Source organism: Rhineura floridana, chromosome 12, assembly GCF_030035675.1.
Source record: "Rhineura floridana isolate rRhiFlo1 chromosome 12, rRhiFlo1.hap2, whole genome shotgun sequence".
NCBI lineage: Eukaryota > Metazoa > Chordata > Lepidosauria > Squamata > Rhineuridae > Rhineura > Rhineura floridana.
The window spans coordinates 40,564,135-40,584,093 of NC_084491.1; the positions used below are offsets into that span (position 1 = coordinate 40,564,135).

The 19,959-nt window shown below is 50.8% G+C and overlaps 1 protein-coding gene across 1 annotated transcript; it reads left to right on the top strand.

Moving 5' to 3' along the window:
• The first annotated feature begins 3,189 nt into the window (after positions 1-3,189).
• Positions 3,190-19,426, top strand: THY1 (Thy-1 cell surface antigen). The gene is made up of 4 exons (XM_061592981.1): positions 3,190-3,283; positions 11,275-11,347; positions 12,039-12,377; positions 13,566-19,426. The coding sequence occupies exons 2-4, from the start codon at positions 11,311-11,313 to the stop codon at positions 13,676-13,678; spliced, it is 489 nt and encodes a 162-aa protein (XP_061448965.1). The 5' UTR covers positions 3,190-3,283; positions 11,275-11,310; the 3' UTR covers positions 13,679-19,426.
• Positions 19,427-19,959: the final 533 nt, after the last annotated feature.

Genomic DNA, 19,959 nt, shown 5'->3' on the forward strand with positions numbered 1-19,959 from the left:
TCGTAGACCTGTTCACCAAGATGGCCCATTTCCTCCCCTGTGCCGGCCTACCCTCTGCCCCAGAAACTGCGCAACTGTTCTTGACCCAGCTTTTCCGGTTACACGGCCTCCCCGACCACCTGATCTCTGACCGAGGAGCCCAGTTCACCGTCCGGTTCTGGCAGGCTCTGTTTCGGGCCCTGAACGTCCAGATCCACTTGTCCTCCGCCCACCACCCTCAATCAGATGGACAAACAGAACGTACCAACGCCACCGTCGAACAATACCTGCGGTGTTACACCTGCTTCCAACAGGACAATTGGGTGGATCTGTTACCGCTGGCGGAGTTCGCGTATAATAACTCCGTGCATGCCTCCACGCGCCAGACCCCATTCTTTGCCTCTTACGGCTACCACCCCCGATTCTTCCCCTCAGTGCGACCCCCGTCGCCGGTCCCCACTGTGGATGTCATGCTGCAGGAGTTGCAAGCCCTGCAGGCAGTCCTGAAGGAGCAGCTGGAGCAGGCCAAGGACGCGTATAAGCGCTTTGCTGACCGCCACCGCCAACCAGGCCCGCCGCTGAAGGTAGGCGACCAGGTATGGCTCTCAACCAAATTCCTGCAGTCGCAACGGCCGTCTCACAAGCTGGAGGCTCGGAATGCCGGTCCCTTCCGGATCACCCAGCAACTTAACCCGGTGGCATTCCGGCTCCAACTCCCTGCCTCCTTCCGCATTCACCCTGTCTTCCATAGATCACTGCTGACTCCCGCTCTCCCGCCTCACCCCTTGGGTAGTCAACCGCGGCCCCCGCCACCGATACAAGTCGACGGGGAAGAGGAATTCAAAGTGGCGCAGATCCTGGACTCCCGGAGGCATCGTGGCCGCCTCCAGTACCTCATAGACTGGCAGGGGTACGGCCCTGAGGAACACTCATGGGAAGATGCGGCGCAGGTGCATGCCCCTCGTCTGGTCCGGCACTTCCACCAGCGCTACCCGGCTAAGCCGGGCCTCGGCGGGAGGCGGAGGGTTGGTCGTGGGGCGGGGGATAGTGTCATGGCCCCGTCAGAGGACTCCTCAGATGAGGACGACTCGGGAGTAACAGCAGCAGACCCAGGAGCAGCAGACTCAGAAGGAGACACGGAGGAGCCTCCTGAGAATCCAGCTCCTTCTGCCCCTCAGCTGCAGAGCACCCCAGGGACAGCAGAGGCCCTGCAGCCAGACACAGACAGTGCACAGGATACTCCCCCCTCACCTGCAGAACGTAGACAGCAGAAGGTCAGGCAGAAGAGGGGCAGGCCTGTCTCCTTAAGGCCCAAACGCTGAGGGCTCACACCTGCTGTCCATCCTGCTCTTTATAAGGCACACCTTGGCTGCAGCTTGTTGCTGACTGCAACGTCAGGTGTGGCTTTGTGTAGACCTAGTTTCCCTGCAGCATCTCTTTGACTGACCTCCTTGGCAATTGATCCCGGACCTCCACTGACCTCGCTTCTGGACGTCTGACTCGGCAAGTACGCTTCGGATAGGCCTGGCAGATTTACAACCCGACTGCTGGCTTAAGGACTTTCCTTCCCTGCCAAAGACCCAGGAATTTCCAGCCCCCCCTGACACTGCTGATGCAGTGTAGAGCTGACAGAGCTTCGTGTCCAAGTGGGGAGGAGAGCCTGGCTGGGAGTCCAGAGTCTGTGAGTTCAAATCCCCGCTCATGTCTCCTGGGTGTCAAGGGCTAGCTAAAGGTCACCCCATGGTGAGTGGCTCAGGGGTTACGTGCCCTGCCACCTGTGCAGCCGTGGGCAAGCTGCATAGTCCCAAGGAGCCCAGTTGCCCCCCAGCTGGCAGTTGCATACAAGGAAGGGGCTGGCTTGTGCAGCTGTGGCAAGCTGAGCAGGCCCTAGCCAGCTGGAGAGGACTAGTCTCAGAGGGAGGCAATGGTAAACCCCCTCTGAATACCGCTTACCAGGAAAACCCTATTTGTAGGGTAGCCATAAGTCGGGATCGACTTGAAAGCAGTCCATTTCCATTTCATTTTTCATGTCCAAACATTAACAGGGTTATCTCCTTACTCTGCAAAATGCTTCCTCCTTTTGAGGCTTGTGTACCACATTTCTCTTGAAGGAATAGGCCAAGCGGAGTCGTCTGGGTTTTTTTTTCAGGCAGCAAGCCAGGCTGGCCTTGATTGGTTGGCAATGGCAGCTCACGCTGACTCAGTCTTTAAGCATTTTTCCACACAGACAAATGCGAAGCATCGCACAGCCTCTTTTTGAACTACTTCTGCAGATGTGCAGAAACGTCCAGGATCAGAATGCTGTGCTTCATTAACCCACCGGTTCCAGCCACGCTGTCCAGAGGGGCTAGCTTATGTCTGTTTTCAGCAACAAGCGTTGTGAGGCCTGAAAGATGATCACATTTCTTTTGACAAACACTTCCATGGATTGCAGTCCACTTCATCAGATGCATGAAGTGTTATCCTGAGTTCCAGGTATATCTACATATGGGTTGGGGAGGAGGGGGGAGGTTCCTGGTGCAGGACAGAGAGTGGGCCATATTTTCAAGTAAGACTGTAATTCCAGGAATCGCTCTGGAATTTCAGGTATGGCTTTGCAGTACAAGTGTCGCCTCGGAATTACAGACATGGAAAATGCCTCCTCCCTTATAGAAATATGAAACCCTGGTACATTTCCTTCTGCCTGCATGCCCCTCTTCCCAATGTTGTGCTCTAAACAATGTGCCTGCTCCCCTAACCCATGCAGCTTTTTGGCTGCAAAATCTTAAAAGCTACTGCAAAATGACCTAGAGAAAAACACATACACGCACATCTCCTAATCCCCTCCCCAATACTCCCTAGGAGCATCAGAAAAGCCTGGCTCCTGGATCAGGCCAGCGGGGCCTCATCCAGTCCAGCATCATGTTCCCACAGCGGCCAGCCAAGCCCGCAAGCAGAACCTGAACGCAACAGCAGCTCTCCCCAATTGTGAATCCTTGCAGCTGATGAACAGAGGCATACAGTACAAACAGAGCATGACCACCATAGCTGTCCTTTCCTCGGTGTGTTCCGGCCCACCCACCACGTGACCGTGGGAGGGGCTCCAGAGGACCCTGGCTGCACCCCCTCCCGTCCACTTTTGGCTAACCCAAGCCCCACCCCTGCGGAGAAGGCGCTTTGTACCGCAGAGGGTGGGGCTGCCTGGCCGAGTGGGCGGGGCGTCGCTCGGGGCCCCGCCCTTCCGCTGTGTCCCCTCGTGCAGCAGCCGCGGCTTGCTCCAGACTGCAGGAGCCGGAGACGCGCGCAGTCCTCGCCCGAGCGGCAGGTAACCTTGGTTGCTTCTCGTCCAGGGGGTAGTCGGAGGAGCCGATCTCCCGTGAGGCGGGGAAGGGGCTCCTGCCGCTTCTCCTCTTGATCCTTCTTTTTTTTTCTGGGTGGAAAAGCGAGGCGGGGAGAGGTTGGGGGCGACAGGAACGGGAGGCAAAGCGAGGGAGGGAGGTGGGAGAGGAGAAGGGGAGAGGTAAGCTGTTTGGGGAAGCGCCTGGGACCCAGCCGAGTTCTTGTCAGCAAACGTGGACAGGGTTGCCCTGTAGGAGCAGGAGGATTGTGGAGGAAAGGGCCAAGGGGAGGCTGGGGGAGGAGGAAGCCCCCATCCTTAGGAGGATGGTGGATTCGAGGCGTAGGCGCGGGAGGGGTGGGAAAGATCTAGCTGGAAGCGGGGAGCGCTGGGGGGGGGGAGGGATGTGCAGCGAGGTCGCGGGGCTGGGCTCTTGCAGCACAACGACAGCACTGCGGAGTCCTGCCTCGCCTTCAAAGGCGGCCCATCCGCTTTTGCGGACCAAAATCCGCATCGCCAGAGCCGGGGATGGAGCAGGAGGCAGGGGCGGTGCGCCCGTCTGCCCCAGGGGCCGCTCTCTGAACCTGTGCCCTCTGCAGAGGAGGGCAGGCAGAGCACTTGGAGGGACCCACTCGGGTCCTGCCTTAAGCAGCCGCCCGGGGGAAGAAGACGCCCCGTGCTCTGGTCTCCCAGCCTCGAATTCTTCGGATCCAAGCTCTGCGCCTAGGGGACTCCACCCGCGGGCTCTCTCACCCAGTGGCCCCTCCCCACGCAGAGATGTACATACCAAGTGGGAAAGAAAGTGCTCGCGAGGGGCCAGGGGATTCCAGGTCTGCTCAGAAGGCAGGGGCAGATGGAGGGGAGGGTTGTACTGACCGGCCGGTGGACCCAGTGCCCAGTTTCCAAGCCTGCGTTTGAAGGAGAGACTCCTAGCGGCACTGTGCGCCACGTGCCCCCAGGAGAAATTGCCGCAGTAACGCCAACCTTAAACGGTAAGCTGATCTCTCTGGGTGGGCGGAGGGGCTTGGCTTCAGCTGGGTGCCAGGAGCCCGTGTCTGATCACGATCGCCGTGCCAAGGTCTAGCAATCCGAGACGCAGGTGCAGCCTGAGACCACTGCAGCGCATAGCGAGGCAGCTGCAGCGGCCACTCTTCGGCTGATGCTTCCCACCACCACCTTGCTGCGTTCTGCAAGGGCAGCATCTTTGCCAGCTGCTCTGCTCCTGCAATGGCGTCGCAGTGGGCTGTGTGGGTGGTGCAGGCACAAGAAAGGGTGAGCACTCACAGGTGGAGGAGACATTTTTATTTCCAGATATAGCTGCCGTTGCCAGGCTCGTAGGTTGGGTGCAAGGGGAAAGGGGATCAGTCTGCCCTCTTGACTGGTGACTAGGGAGCAAACACACACACACACACACACGGTGTCAGCACAGCTCCCTTGATGATGCAGACATTGGGCGCCCCCTCCTCCCTCTTTGGCACAGTTGAGACCCTGCAGCTCACCCCAGTCAGATGTGCACAGGAAGCTGCCCTATATCAAGTCAGACCATTGGACCATCAACCTTAGTATTGTCAACACTGACCGGCAGCGGATTTTCAGACGAGGGACATTCTCAGCCCTACCTAGAGATGCCCAGGATTGCGCCTGGGACCTTTTGCATGCAAAGTAGGTGTTGTGCCACGGAGCTACGGCCTTCCCCTGACCATTGGTTCATCTCGCTCAGTATTTTCTGTACACTGACCAGCAGGAGCTCTCCAAGGTTACAGACAGGACACATTTCCCTGAGAGCCAGCGTGGTGTAGTGGTCAGAGTGTCGGACTAGGACCTGGGTGACCAGGGTTCGAATCGCCACTCAGCCTTGAAGCTCACTGGGTGACCTCGGGCCAGTCGCTGCCTCTCAGACTAATCTATCTCACAGGGTTGCTGTGGGGATTAAATGGGGAGAACCATGTTTGTATGCCACCTTGAGCTCCTTGGAGAAAAGTGGGATATAAATGCAAATTTTATTATTATTATTATTATTATTTCCAGCTTTACCTGAAGTTGCAGGAATTGAACCTGGGTTCTTCTGCATGCAAAACAGATGCTCTGCCATTGACCTATGGCCCTTCCTCACAAACCCAAGACATCATACAGCTTAAAAGAATGCCACAGCAATCATGTGTCCATATATTGTCCTACTCACTGCCTGTCCCCTGAAAGCCTTGATTTTGTTGTTGTTGTTGATGTATATTGAGCTGATTGCACTCTAGGCATGGCACTCTTGCCATGCCCAGTGGTGTTAATCAAAATGTTGCAGTGTGTCCTCCCCTTCTCACTGAAGGGTTTCCCGTTCAGGGTGCCAGCCAGCCATGCTTCCCTCCAGGACACTCCATTCCATCTGCTCCCTCCTCCCCTCCCCCTTTCCTCTTGACCAGCATTCTGCAGCTGCCAAATATACCTGGTCCCTTTTGAGGGGAATCCAAAAACCCCTCTTAAAGGTCTGTCCTGCTGCAAGCCTAGCTGGGATCTCGAACATCCCTTTGGTCTCTCAGTTTGGGGCTCCAACCCTCTTGGCCCTCAGCACCTGGGTTTGCTGTTACAGGGAGAGGTGAGAGAGGGCGGCGGCGGGACAAGGGCAAGCTGGCTATCAAATTAAGGCGGGGCCGTCAAGAAAGGGGGTGACATCCGGAGGGGAAGGGGTGTGCAGTAGATGGGAGCATTTCACAAAAACAAAATGCCTGCCTCCTTCAAATCCTTGTCTTAAATACTCTTTCCTGTCTCCCTCTCTCTTCCCCACCCAAGCACATTACCTTCCTCTCTTCCGCCCTCTTTTAGGGAACACGGGGAGCCGCCTTAGATTGGTCCCTCTAGCTCAGTATTGTCTACACGGGCTGGCAGCAGCTCTACAAGCCCTACCTGGAAACGCCAGGGACTGAATCTGCAGGCAAGGAACATGCTCTAACCCTGAGCGGCCTGCTTTGCATAGGGAAGGTCCCAGGTTCAATCCCCAGCGTCTCCAGGTAGGGCTGCGAATGTCCCCTGCCTGAAACCTGGAGAGACGCTGCCAGTCAGTGTAGTCAGTACTGAGACATACCAATATAAAGCAGCTTCCTACGTTTCCCTCCTTCCATGGCTTTTCACTTTACTAACAAGCAGCCCCTAGGCGTGGGGGAGATGGTGCTCTGCAAGGGGGTTTTCACCCTCACCTTCCCGTTCTTTTCCGGTGCAAATCTGGCCTGCCCCAACATATCTGTCTTAAACACTCTCCCCCATAACACAACTTCCTGGATTTTTCAGAACAGCTGCCCTCTGGCTGCTAATTCGTTTTAATAAAAAATTGTGTTGGGGACCCTAATCCTAGATCTCCTGCATCGCATCTGGTTTGTGCCTATGAGTCATCTTTTAATTTGTCTTCCCACTTCGGAAGCACAAAAGTCAGCATGGAGGTTTGAGCAGCGCTACTCAGAGCAGCAGAAGAGATAATTTCAGGGGTGGGCGGATGGTTGCAGAAGAGGCTCAGTAGCCATAGAGACAGCAAGGGACCCACACCAGCAGGCGAGTCGCTTTGGATCCATTTCAGGCAACATGTTGAACTGTTATTCAAGAAATTGTAGCTAGGGTGGCAGGGAGTGGGGAGAGAGAGAGAAACAAATCTGGCTACGCCTTTCGCTCAGTAATAAAACCTTGAAAATTCCAAAGTAGCACCTTGGGGAGAAGGTTCTAGGTCATGGATGGGAAATGTGTGGCCCTCCAGATGTTGTTGGACTACATGACAGTTCCCACCAGCCGCATGGACAAGGATGATGGGAGGTGTAGTCCAGCAACATCCAGAGCAGGGTTGGAGAACCTCTGGCCCTCCAGATCATTCCTTCTGGCCCTCACTCCCCAAGGCCCACCCATGACTGGCCCTGCCTCACACCCTCCTTGAGTGCTTCTGCCAGGTAGACGGTGTCCTGGAAGCCTGATCACGCACGCCTCTTGCTTATCTCAATGGAGAATAGAGAGGGGTGCATGAGCGTGAGCAGAAACTGGCCTCCTATATCAAGGTAAAATTTACATCCATTGATCCGCCTGCTTTTGACTCTAGACTCCCACTACCACCACTGGCTTGTGGCCCTGAGAATGTTTCCCAGGAGAGACCGCAGACCTCAGGATGAACAAGGTCCTGATCTTGAGAACCACAGGTTTCCCACCCCTGTCTTAAAGGCACAACAATGGAGCAGGCCACTTTTTCTGGTCATAGAATCATAGAGTTGGAAGGGGCCTGTAAGGCCATCCAGTCCAACCCCCTGCTCAGTGCAGGAATCCAAATCAAAGCATTCCCGACAGATGGCTGTCCAGCTGCCTCTTGAAGGCCTCCAGTGTCGGAGAGCACACTACTTCTAGGTGGTTCCATTGTCGTGTGGCTCTAACAGTTAGGAAGTTTTTCCTGATGTTCAGTCGAAATCTGGCTTCCTGCAACTTGAGCCCATTATTCTGTGTCCTGCACTCGGGGATGATCGAGAAGAGATCCCAGCCCTCCTCTGTGCAGCAACCTTTCAAGTACTTGAAGAGTGCAATCACATCTCCCCTCAGTCTTCTCCAGGCTGAACATGCCCGCTTCTTTCAGCAACCCTCCTTCTATCCAACATGCTTGTCTTGTATGGGTGCATGGAGTATTTTAAGAGGGACTCTCATTAAGAGCCTCTCATTGCATGTAGGTTTGGCAGTTCTCTTTTATGCAAGGCTGCATTCTGAAGGAGAAGAACTACTGTGGGGAGGCAGAGAACCTTCTCGAGCTTTTCCCTATGTCCCATGGAAAATCTCCCCTTCTTTTTACAACTGCCGGGAGGCGGAGAGATGCTTTATTTTATCATTAGATTAAGGAAGTGGGTTGAGGACTGAACAAAGCCCTTTCCGTTCCCAAGCTCTTCCTCCTCTTTGGCTTTTTCTTCACCTCACATTTCCAGTGGGATGGGAGAAGTAGAGAACATCTGCTTGGGGGCCATCGCTCCGTGGAAGAGCACCTGCTTTGCATGCAGAAGGTCCCAGGTTCAATCCCCCGTGGCATCTCCGGGTAGCGGATGGGAAAGCTCCCCTGCCTGAAAACCTGGAGAGATGCTGCCAGTCAGTGCAGACAACACTGAGCTAGATGGACCAGTGGTCCAACTCAGTGTAAGGCCAGCGTTATGTTCCTATGTGCTGCCATGTGGGGAAGTCACAAAGACTGTTAATAGATTGCCAACGACCCGTGTCTTGCAAAGCACCCGTATTAAATGAATGCAGTGGCCACGATAGCCACAATAGCCACGCTCAGGTGGTCTCACAAAAATCTCTTGCTGACCAAGCCTAACTTCCTTCCTCACCGTAGGACCTGCAAAGCTGCACGTGAACCACCGACCACCCTGTGGCCTGCCAAGTGCTCAATATCCTTGCTGTTGGCAGGCAACACAGAAGCCTGTATTACTCTAAGGGATGCATTCATGCCAGGGTCGTGCCAGCCTCCTCTTTTAAGACGGTTGAGCAAAGCTCACCACGGATTAGTCAGACCACATGTTTTCAGTGGGGGGCGGGAGGATAGCATGAAGCAGAACCATTGTGCATGTGCAGAGTGTCACTCCTTACTATCTGCAAAAAGACTCCAGCCCTGCTGTGTTCGGGATTATGAGGAAGGGTCTATCAGAGAGCATAATTTTCTAAGGAAGCTTAAGGCCAGTTGCTAGCTGCAATTAAATCCTTGATGGATCTGTCAATATGGGGGCAACAAACATATTTTTTACCTCTGTGCATCGGGCTGGTTTCTAGACGCACTCGTCCACCCTGCCCTGTCCTCCATCCAGGCATGATTAGAGTTCATGGACACGTTCCAGCCAGGCATAAACGCTCCCAGAGAGTGTGGAGCAGGCCAGCGTGAGGTTTGGCCTAGGGAGAGAGGATGTGGCTAGAGGAGAGGTGTAGATCGTAGAGTGCCAAGGGCCTGCTAGAGAGCCGGGAGGGCCACATTCAGCCCTCATGCCTGATGTCCCCATCCCTAAGCTATACCGACCATCCTTCTACCATGCCAGAAGAGACAATTGCACACCGGGTGCTATTTGTATGGCTGTCCCACAATTGCAGGCTTCCCTGGAGGTTTGCCAAAGGCTGAGCAAGAGCAACTTCCAGGGGTATTTTATTTGGGCTGGCATTTTGAAGGAGGTGAAACGTGGAGGGGGGGTGAAGAGAGAACATTTTTAAGCGTTACTGTTCTTCTGCATACGTTGCTCACCTTGCCGACCCTGGGGAAGAGGCAGGTACAGAGCTGTCAGGTTTAGGGATTTTCTGCCCCCAATTGTGTTGTGTATTCTCCATTGGAGACTTGGGAGGCGAGGTTCAGTCCCCACAGGAAAGACCAGGGTGAAGGTTGTGGGACTGATCTCAACGCTAAATGGATGAGACCATGGACTATTTGGGGGGGGGGGAGCGCCAATTCCCTATAGCAGGGGTGAGGAACAGTTTTCAGCCCAAGGACCACATTCCCTTCTGAGCAACCTTCCGAGGGCCACCTGATTGTGGTGGGCGGAGCCAGAGGCGAAAGTGGGTGGATCCATGGATGCAAATTTTGCCTTTGTACCCTAGGCTAGTTTCTGCACATACGTGCTCACCCACACCTCTCTGTCCAGAGAACTAAAAGGCATTATCAGAGTTCAAGGACGCACTCCAACCAGGAAGGGCAGGATATGCATTTAATAAATTAAATAAATAAAATAAAAAACACTCGAGGAGGGATAGAACAGATGAGGGGAGAATTCCAAGGGCCTGACAGAGAGCCTGGAGGGCCACATTTGACCGCTGTAACTGAGGTTCCACACCTCTGCCCCACAGGATTGCACCGTGACTCACTTCCTTGAGTCGTGGAGCTATTTACTGAATCAGTTCTTTTCTGCCACACGTCTTGGTTGACATTTAGAAGTCTGGAATCCTGTGCAGATTTCCCTGGGAGCAATCCCCTCTTGTGAATACAGCAGGGCTTGCTTCTGAGTAAACATGCACAAGGTTGCTCTGTGATTCTCATGTGGCTTATTGCTTTATGGGGGGAGGTGCAGCTACTGAGACATCATGTTCCCTTCCCCAGCTGAGCTGGAGAAATGGAACAGGTGGCGAGATCAATACTTGGGTAATTTATAGGTTCATTCTGTCCTACCCCAGAAGCGTCGAGACATTTTTTCAGTATATTTATTTGAAAGCCCTTCTTTGCCAAAACGGCACGCACTCTCCATCTGTCTGTCTGCCTCTCTGCCCCCTCAGCCATACTAGCATTTTTTCCCACTGCAGAACCGCTAGGATGAGTCATCCCCAACTTAGCTCACCCAGCAGTGAGTCATTGTTTCCACTGCAGGAAGCAAAGGCCCAGGAAGAAAGGAACAAAAGGCCTGAGGTGGAAAGCAAGGGGGATGCATCAGGCGTGTGCTGGCGTGCTGCAGACCCTCTTCTCCAGCACCTGCATTCTAATAAGCTTCAGAACATGAGACTCGCTGTGGTGGGTCGAAATGACAAACCATGCTGACCCAGGATTCTGTTTCCGGTGGGGGACAGGCGGAAGGTGTGGGCAAATCTGCAAGCAGGAAACCCTTATCCTTTGGGTTGCCCTTTTCTGCATCTTTTCTAGTTCTGTGGTGCCCTTTTGGGGGACAGAATGATCAGAACTGTGTCCCAAATGCAGTTGCGCCATAGGTTCATATAAAAACAAGGTGCTCAAGTTGCAATTAGAGGCATAGGAGCTGGCTAGGCAGCCCTACCTGCCTGTTTGAGAGGGCTGCCCTGCAGCGACTGGTTCTGTGAGTGGCATGTTTGAGAGAGAGACAGAGAGACTATGGGGCTGTATGGGTCATTTGCTCTTGTGAACGTACAGTTCTCGGACATGTGACCCTTGATATAAATGTGTAAGCACTCTAGTCGCTGGACATAAGCGTGCTTTGGATTTGCTGTTCCCCTGTCACCTCCATCCCCCTCTCCAGCTAATCAGATGCCTTTTCTACTCCTAGATTTCGACCACTCCTCACACCAGTGACGAAAGGAAGATGAAGTCCACCATTGGCATTGCAGTCCTCCTGACAGGTAAAAAGAGCCCTGCAAAGGGCTGTCTTGCACTGCCATCTAGTGGTGCACTTCCGAACACAAAAGAAATGTACCACTAAAATGATAATAAATGCAATAAATTAAAACAATATAGCACAGCAAACTCACAAAATACAGATCGGTCACACTGGGTTCATGTTAGGAACCGCTCAGAGATGATGATGATGATTAAAGTTTACATTCCACCCTTTCTCCAAAAAGGAGCCCAGTGCAGCAAACAACAAGCATTAAAACGAAACAAAACATCTTTAAAACATCTTATACATTAAGCAGTCATAGAAATTGTCTGTAAGAATAATACATAAAATAATAATGCCAATTAAATCCATGACAGGAGGATTAAACAATTCCTCGTCTTCCTCTACTAGTGTAAATCCCAGCAGATGATATACATCCTGTACAACTCCACATTGTCACATAGGAGCATGGATCTTTTTTTAGAAAAGTAAATCATTTTTTTTAAAAAAAAGTGGTTCTGCCCTCATGGTGACCCTGAAGGGGAGACTCAAAGGGAATGGCACTCCTTAATGAGTTGATTAACCTAACTGATGAATGAACTCGTGAATGTTTTGATGGATTTAGCCTAACTGATGAGGCTGCAGGCATTGCAGCTGAGTTCCACAGATCGTTGGTTCTTCCTATAATGATGAAAACCTTTTGCCTTCCTCAGTGCTCCATGTCACCCGCTGCCAGAGAATCACAGGCCTGACGGCTTGCCGGAGCGAGCAAGGCCTGCGCTTGGACTGTTTCTACACCAGAAAGACCACGAATCCCCTGAACTATGAATTCCGCATCAACAAGGGCACCAGGGAGGGACTCGTCATTGCCAGCACCCAGAGGGTCCCCAACACCATGTACAAGAACCGCGCCAACGTCACTTTCACTAACGAGCTGGTGTGCCTCAACCTCACGGGCTTCACCACTGCTGACGAGGGTGTCTATGTGTGTGAGCTGAAGATCACCAATGATTATGAGGGCAACCAGGTCAGAAACATCTCGGTTATCAAAGGTGAGCAGGGAGCCTTAATGCAAGGAGGGATAAGACGCAAAGGAAACGGCGGTAGAGGGGTGGAGGAGAAATGTGCTTTTGCTGGCATTTTAATGAGCAACTGCCTAATTTGCACTTCTTGGGCCAATATGCAGATGGGATCACTGCTGTCCTTCAAAATTCACACGTCTCCAAAATTTGCAGTGCAGTTCTCCAACCAAACAGTATTTACAAAAGGCATATACTGGAGAAAAATGTGGGTTAGAATGCTAAGATACATACAAACGTGCATTATCGAAGGGAACATTGCATACACAAATGTGTATATTAGGAAAAATCCACAGTAAAATCCTGGTAAACTTTGATGAGGATTTTTTTTTAAAAAAAAAACAATTTGCTGCAGAAACACGGTGGACTGAATTTAAGACTGGGAAAATGCGAAACTCAAAGAACCAAAATTGACAGATTTGTCCACCCCTATGAGCTGTGACTACAGCTAAAGGTTTACATTTAAAGCTGGAGGTGAAATGTCCCTTTCAAATTCACCACCCCATTTCCATGGCTAGGAAAGTTGGGTGGCCACATCTCTTGTGATTTCTTTGGGGGTCATGGCTTTGTTGATTGATGTGACTGATTGCCTTTCTATCCTACCCTTTCTCCCAAGACACCCAAGGTGGTTTACAATTTCAGAAATGCTAAAAACAAACCAATGGTATAAAACAGGGTGAGGACTCTCAGGCCTGCTGGCCAAATGTGGCCCTCCAGGCCTCTCCATCTGGCCCTTGGAACTCTGCCCAGGCCACACCCCCTACTCACCCTGCTTCACGCTCCAAGTGTTATTTGCCTGTCTGGAACACATCCTTGAACTCTGACCGTGCCTCCTGCTTGCCTGGATGGCGGACAGAGAGGGTTAAGCGAGTCTGTGCAGAAACTGGCCTACCGTACAAATGTACAATTTACATTTTTGCTCCGCCCACTTTAGCCTCTGGCCCCTTCCACTACTGGCCTGTGGCCCCTGAAGGGTTGTCCAGAAGGGAATGTACCTCGGAATCAGAAGTGGGGAGAGGGCTTCTGGTGCACTCAGGTTCCACTTTCCCTTTGGGACATCTGGTTGGGCACCGTGATGACAGAAAACTGGACTAGAGGCGCTTTGGCCTGATCCAGCAGCCAGGCTCTTCTGGTGATCTTCCCTCTCCTTGTTTGTCACAGACCGGCTGGAGAAATGTGCAGGAATCAGTCTCTTGATCCAGAACACTTCCTGGCTGCTGCTGCTGCTGCTCTCGTTGCCTCTCCTGCAAGCCGTGGATTTTGTGTCTCTGTGAAGGAGGAGGAATAAGAAAAGTGGGGAGGGAGGAAGAGCCGACTAGCAAACGAACTTACACCCACCCGAGGGGGCGTGACCCCTCCTTTCGTTGCTGTTCTTTTTCTGGAAGGAGGCAGCCAACAAGGACGATGGTTTGACAGCGAGCCCCGATTGTGTCCCTCAATATTATCTCTCTCTATATATCTCTTTCTATATATATACATATATATATATAGCTGCATAGCTAACGAAAATGTCTGATTTGTGCTAAGAGCCGTCACATGCAAGCAACGCATCATGGGGAGGGGAGGGTGGCACAAGGAGGAGGAGGGTGATCCTCGGTGCAGCTTAAGGAATTCTGGAGCAAGCATGGCAGCATTTCATGTGCTTTCTGTCCCCCTCCCCCCTTGCCAGCTTTTCCAATTTCTGTTCTGTCTCTTGCCCGCCCACCCCGCAGAGTGATGGAGAGAACCTGTTTTTTTTGGGGGGGGGGGCTGATCTTCTCCAGTTTTGTCTTCCAAATCAGATGCGTTGCTGGATTATAGATTCTAGGGGGGGAGGCGACTCAAAAGAGGCCAGGCATGCTTTTTAAAAATTTTAAACCAAAGAGGCATAGAGCAGGATGGAAGAATGCTTAGCCCCACTTGGACAGAGATCGGGGTAGCCGACGTGTTGCCCTCTAGATATTTTGGACTATAACTTCCATCAGCCCCCAGCCTTCATGGCTATTGAACAGGGATAATGGAAATGGTAGAAATCAACATCTGGAGTGCAGCCATGTTGGCTTCCCCCGGCAGAGAAGACTGTTTTCCCCTTAATGCATCATCCCACTTTGCTGGCTCCCAGCAAGATGGTTTCGATGAAGTGCATGGTGGTCTTCAGTGTAGCGTGGCTTTCTTGTCTGCTGGGCATCCCCTGAAAGAGAACGAGAAATCTTTTCCACCCAAGGAGGATTAAAAAAGGAATAGCAGAGGCTTGCAAATTCAGTACCGGGGGTGGTGGAGTGGGGAAGGGTGATGGAAATAGCCTTTAGTGGTCTGGAGCACTGCTTTGAGTGCAGAAGGCACCAGGTTCAAGCCCTGGCAATATGCCACTGAAAGTCATTTGCTGGTGAGTGGGAATGTCTGCTGTTGCCCTGATTTGTTTATTTTTTTATCCATGCTTGTGGGCTTCCCATTGTTACCAGTGTAGAAAATAGGATTCTGGACTAAACAGTGTAGGAAGTAGAATTCTAGCTATTCACCTTGATGGATATGTTCTCTGCTGTTGGAAGCAGTATGCTTCCAAATGCCAGTTGCTGGAATCCACAAGAGGGGAGAGTGCACTTGCACTCACGTCCTACCCGTGGGGCTTCTCGTAGGCATCTGGTTGGCCACTGCGAGAACAAGATGCTGGGGTAGATGGCCCGTTGGTCTGATCCATCAGGCTCTTCTTAATGCTTGGGAGAGCACGGATCTTAGCCTGGGGTGCGATGAGGGGAACAACCGTTGACTTCTGCCCATCATTCAGTCCTCAGGTTGACTGGGTTCTGAGCAGAAGAAGAAAAACCAGTCCTGATTTGCAAAAAGAACAAACTACACTAGTCGTGTTTTTCCCCCAAAGTAGACTTTTATCATCGAGCATCTTTCAGGCCAAAAATTTCTGGTTAACCCAGCAGTGACCTGTTTTCCAATGTGTCAGCGAAACAGCTACTGGTCTTTTCTTTGAGGAAAAGGCTGGGACACAGGACGCTGCCTTAGACCGAGTCAAACCATTGGTCCATCTAGCTCAGTATTGTCTACACTGACAGGCAGCAGCTCTCCAGGGTTTCAGATAGGGGACATTCAGGGACTCAACCAGGGACCTTCTGCATGCAAATCATGTACTCTACCTCTGAGCTATGGCCCTTAAGTAGATTAAGCATGGCTGAGTGACTTGCCATGTGGCCTCTCCCCAGCCCCCATCTGGAGGAAAGAAAGATTTTGCCCTTTCATAGTGTGGGCTTTTAAGGGGCTGGTGGCCAGGAAGGATGACCTCTGGGCAACCAGGCTGGAATTCTCCGTTAAGTCTGGTTCTTCCACACACACACACCCTCCTAGTTTTCAGCTGCAGATGTCTAACGGGCATGAAAGCATTAACTGGGTCAACCACTGCTGAATCTGCTGTGGAGTCTTCCTGCTCCCTGCGGTTCTGAAAGAAGCCTCTTTCTTGCCATGGAGTTCCGTGACCAAATTCAGTTCTGCACCTATGACCTGTCCCCATAATACTTTTAAGTATTTCTTTATGGGTTGTTGTTGTTTTTAGGGTGGGATTGTAAGTAAAGGTGGCATGGAGAACCCTTGCAGGCAATAATCAACTCAAAAGTCCACCTACTCCTCTTGTCCAGTAAGCATCATAGCAATGGGATTATTTGACAAGCACCTGGGACCCTTTAAAAATATATGCAAGTTATTATTTAATACGGTAAATGCATTTAAAGAGGTTGGATGCCTTGCACGCAGGCTGGTGCTTCACCTTGTCTAGCAATGCCTGCATTCTCCGGTTTCACCCATACCCTTCTCCAGGGCAAATTTCTGGCTGCAGACCTGTTGTCATATCCCCTTGGTGAGGTTCCCACAGAGGGGATTGTTAAATGAAATACCCAGTTTAAAGTGATCTCCTTGAGCAGAACCGTGAATGACTCTCTAGAGTGGCTGTCAGTCAGGGTAGCCAGAGCAAGGATAGATCATCAACATAGGTAATTTGAATGCTGTTCTTCCATTGTAAACCATGTGCAAAGGGGCTCACAACATCAGAAAGTTTACAAAAGATCATTCGCTAAAAATTACAAGATGTAACAAAATTGAAATAGCCATATAAATGCTAGGTTAGTTCAGCCATGGGCAATCTGATGCCCTCCAGTTATTTTGGACTCCCAACTGCCATGATGAGAGTTGTAGTGCAAAATATCTGGAGGGCACCACATTGTCCATGGCTGGTCTAATGAAAACTCCTCTTATTGAAAGAGAGACAATAAAGTAAATCCACTGATCATTCCTAATAAAATCTAACAATGCAAATAAGAACATAATCTGTATAGCAGCAAAGAATAATGCATCTCCAAACCTAAAACTTTGCCCCGGCAACAACCCCTAAACAATTCCTCACCCAATGGTCTCTGAGAACCTTGAGCATCAGAAGTCGCTTTTGTAGCTGGAACCAGTCAGGGCCCCACCCTCCCAAGCCCGGTAGAAATGAGCCAGACAGAGAGATGGGCCAGTGACCTGACTGGTCATAAAGCAGCTTGAGATATTTCTCCAGCCACACAATTCTGTGATGGGGAACGAAGGCTGCGCTCCCATGCAGACTTCGTCTGGGAGAAAGCCCTGTGGTTGAACACAGTGAGACTTAGGGCTGTACAGAACGTTCTGTGTCCTCTAGCGCAACACTCCATGTGCTAGCTAGAGGATGGCAGAGTTTAAAGGTTGCGCAACCAATGAATCCAATGCAACAGTTGCGTTAGCAGGAGCTTGCCATGCAACAGCTGATTCTTCTGCAATCCCTTGCACAGCAGTCTTTGGTAACATACTTGTGTTTTCATTTGCATAACAAGGTTCCGCCAGCACAAATTGCATACCTCTGAGTGACTCGACATGGGCTACAGCCCTTACTTGTAAGGATGCATAGGATGGCACTGTAAGGAGCATGAAGGGCTTCCATTGGCCGCTAGCTGCTCATCTGTGGCTAGAAAGCCCTGGAGGTGATGCGGACCTGAATGTGGGGGCTGTCTTGGTCTCAACATTACTGGAGTTAAGGCCCTAAACCAGATATGTTGGGGCAGCCATGTGGACTTACTCAATTGCAGAAAAATATTGGACTCAAAACAGGCTAGGGAGAAATTGTCTTGAAGTAATAGAGTGTAATAAGGAAAGCGGGGAGGACACCCTCTTACCCTGTGCTCCATTTCATGGAAAAAGCAAAAGTCCAGAGTGATGCCTTCCCTGTAAATGGGGAGCCCTCCCCCCCCCATGAATAAAACACACATGGTGTTTTAAAGTCTTGTTTGGCTTTAATTTGTCAAAAAGCAGCTTCCTAGGATCGATGAATGAGCTACCACAGGGCGCTTGGTAGACTTCTTGCTTTATATGAAACATTTCTATATTTCCCAACCGTTTAAAAATGTCCAGGTTAGTTTACAATAACAAAAAACAATCCCCTTTCCCAATCCACAGGTACATGTATTTGTACAGAACGGGTCAGAGTTGTGTGACCTTATGGGCCGCGTTGTCCGGAAATTAAGGGCTTGTCTTGCAAATGGCACCATCCCCTGGATAACAAAAGGTCCATTCTGTGGCCATGCTGTAGCAGGGCATAGCAAGTCCTCTGCATTTCTTCCTGTCATTCCAGCAACATCCTGCTTTAACACACAATGCTTTTGTTAGATTTTTTAAGAAATTCCAACCTGGATTCCTGGAGCACAAGTTCATGAAGAGCCACTGTTCCTGGTCACTTCTGGCAGCTGAAGATTGCTTCCAGGAGAGCAGGAAGGACAACAAAAGGGTTCTTTCCTCCCTCCGCCCCACTGCAAATGACTGAAATAGATTGTTTTACTGGCCTGCTAGAAAACTGTGGACTAGTACCTTTAATGGACTTTCCAAGATGCTGTGCACCTGTAGGTTTTCCTAGTTCTCTCCCACCCCACCCTGCCATTCACCTACCCATAGTGGCACTATTTTTTGTTGTTGTTTTAAATTTCCACTGTTTATGTCCCCACAACTAAGGATGCAAAATTTGAGCTCTTTGTGTATTAAATTTTTGTTACGCTGTTTGAAATGTGCAGGTAGATAGCTGCATGTTACGTGCACGTTTCATGGGATTTCAACTTATATGTGCTGGGTTTTAAAAAACAAACAAAAAGGCATGGGCAATCCCCTTTTGGACCAGGCTGTGCAAACAGAGAATGAGCAGAATATAACTGAAAACAGAGTGATGTCCTTGTAGTTGTTGTAGTTCTTGGCCAAACAAGAAAGGGGAAAATATCAGGAGAGAATTTTAAAAACTCACATCTGGGTAGATCCATCGTGAAACAGCTGGTGGCTGCCTGGGCTAGATGTTCCTTTAGGCCTATGGGAAGCTGTGGTTTCTTGATAAGAAGGTTAGCTAGGTGGGCCTCCACAAATACAGATTCCATGGGTGGATCCCCCTGGGTAAAAAAAACAATTGGCAGCTGATGAGGCAAAGGGTCAACTTTGGGGACAGATAAAGACCTGTGGGACTTCCTGGTGCCACAGTAGGAGATCAGGAATGTCTGTTGATAAGGAGGCAGCAGCAGGCCAAAGGAGGATAAGTGGCACTAGCAAGCAAAAGTGTGGGTTCTTCCTGAGGATGTTATGGGGTACACTCTCTCCTCACTTCTGCCCTGCCTTGCTGAGCTCTCTCTGGGCCAGCTTTAGCCACACTGGTGCCCTCCAGATGTTTTGGACTACAACTCCCATCAGCCCCAGCCAGCATGCTAGGCTAAGGCCAGCTCTGGCCCCTTTCCTCCTTCCCAGCCAATGCCTTTTGCTTATCTACTGTCTCCTGGGTTTTACTGCTCAGGTACCTTCTCCGTGCCCATCTCTTGCCCAGCCAGACTCGGCTTTACTGTAAATTCACCAGCTGAAGATCGGGAATTTCGGGTGGGGGGAGCCCAACACTGTTCATTGTCCTAGTCTTGTTTTGTGAACATTTGTAGAGTGTTTTCCATGGCTTATTGTCAAAGAAAATTCTCTTAAAGACAAAAAAAATCTGCATACAATAAATCCTTAGATTGTTGAATTCCTTATCTGATGTGAGTCTTTCTTGGATGGCGAGAAAGGTATACAGCAAGCAATCCTTGACACAGCCTGGCTTCCTTCATCAAAGAGAGGTGACTTATATGCATGGAACGGTGGAATATAAGAACTCCAGATATATGCTAATGCCTAACTATATGCCTGCACTATCTTCCAGCTGATAATACAGACACAAGTCGGTGTTGCAAGGATGGCTGATTTTTTTGACCCAAGGGTTGTGTGCCAACAATGGATGTGGCTACCACACACACTCTTGCACGCACACGCATTCTGCCATCAAAATTGGTGGGATCTTGGAGGGCAGAAAAAATTGCAGGGGACGGGTGGGTAGATCAAGTCCTAAATTGTGGATTAGCCCTCTTTGTCCTGGTGAGTTCAAGTCTCCGCAGCTGGCACTGCCCTGTCAGTAATCAGCAGCTATTTGCATTTTCCAAAGGAAAGCCTTAGTTCCCCTGTGGGACACCTCCGTCATACAAGTCTGAATATGGTGTGGAATTGTGATACCTCT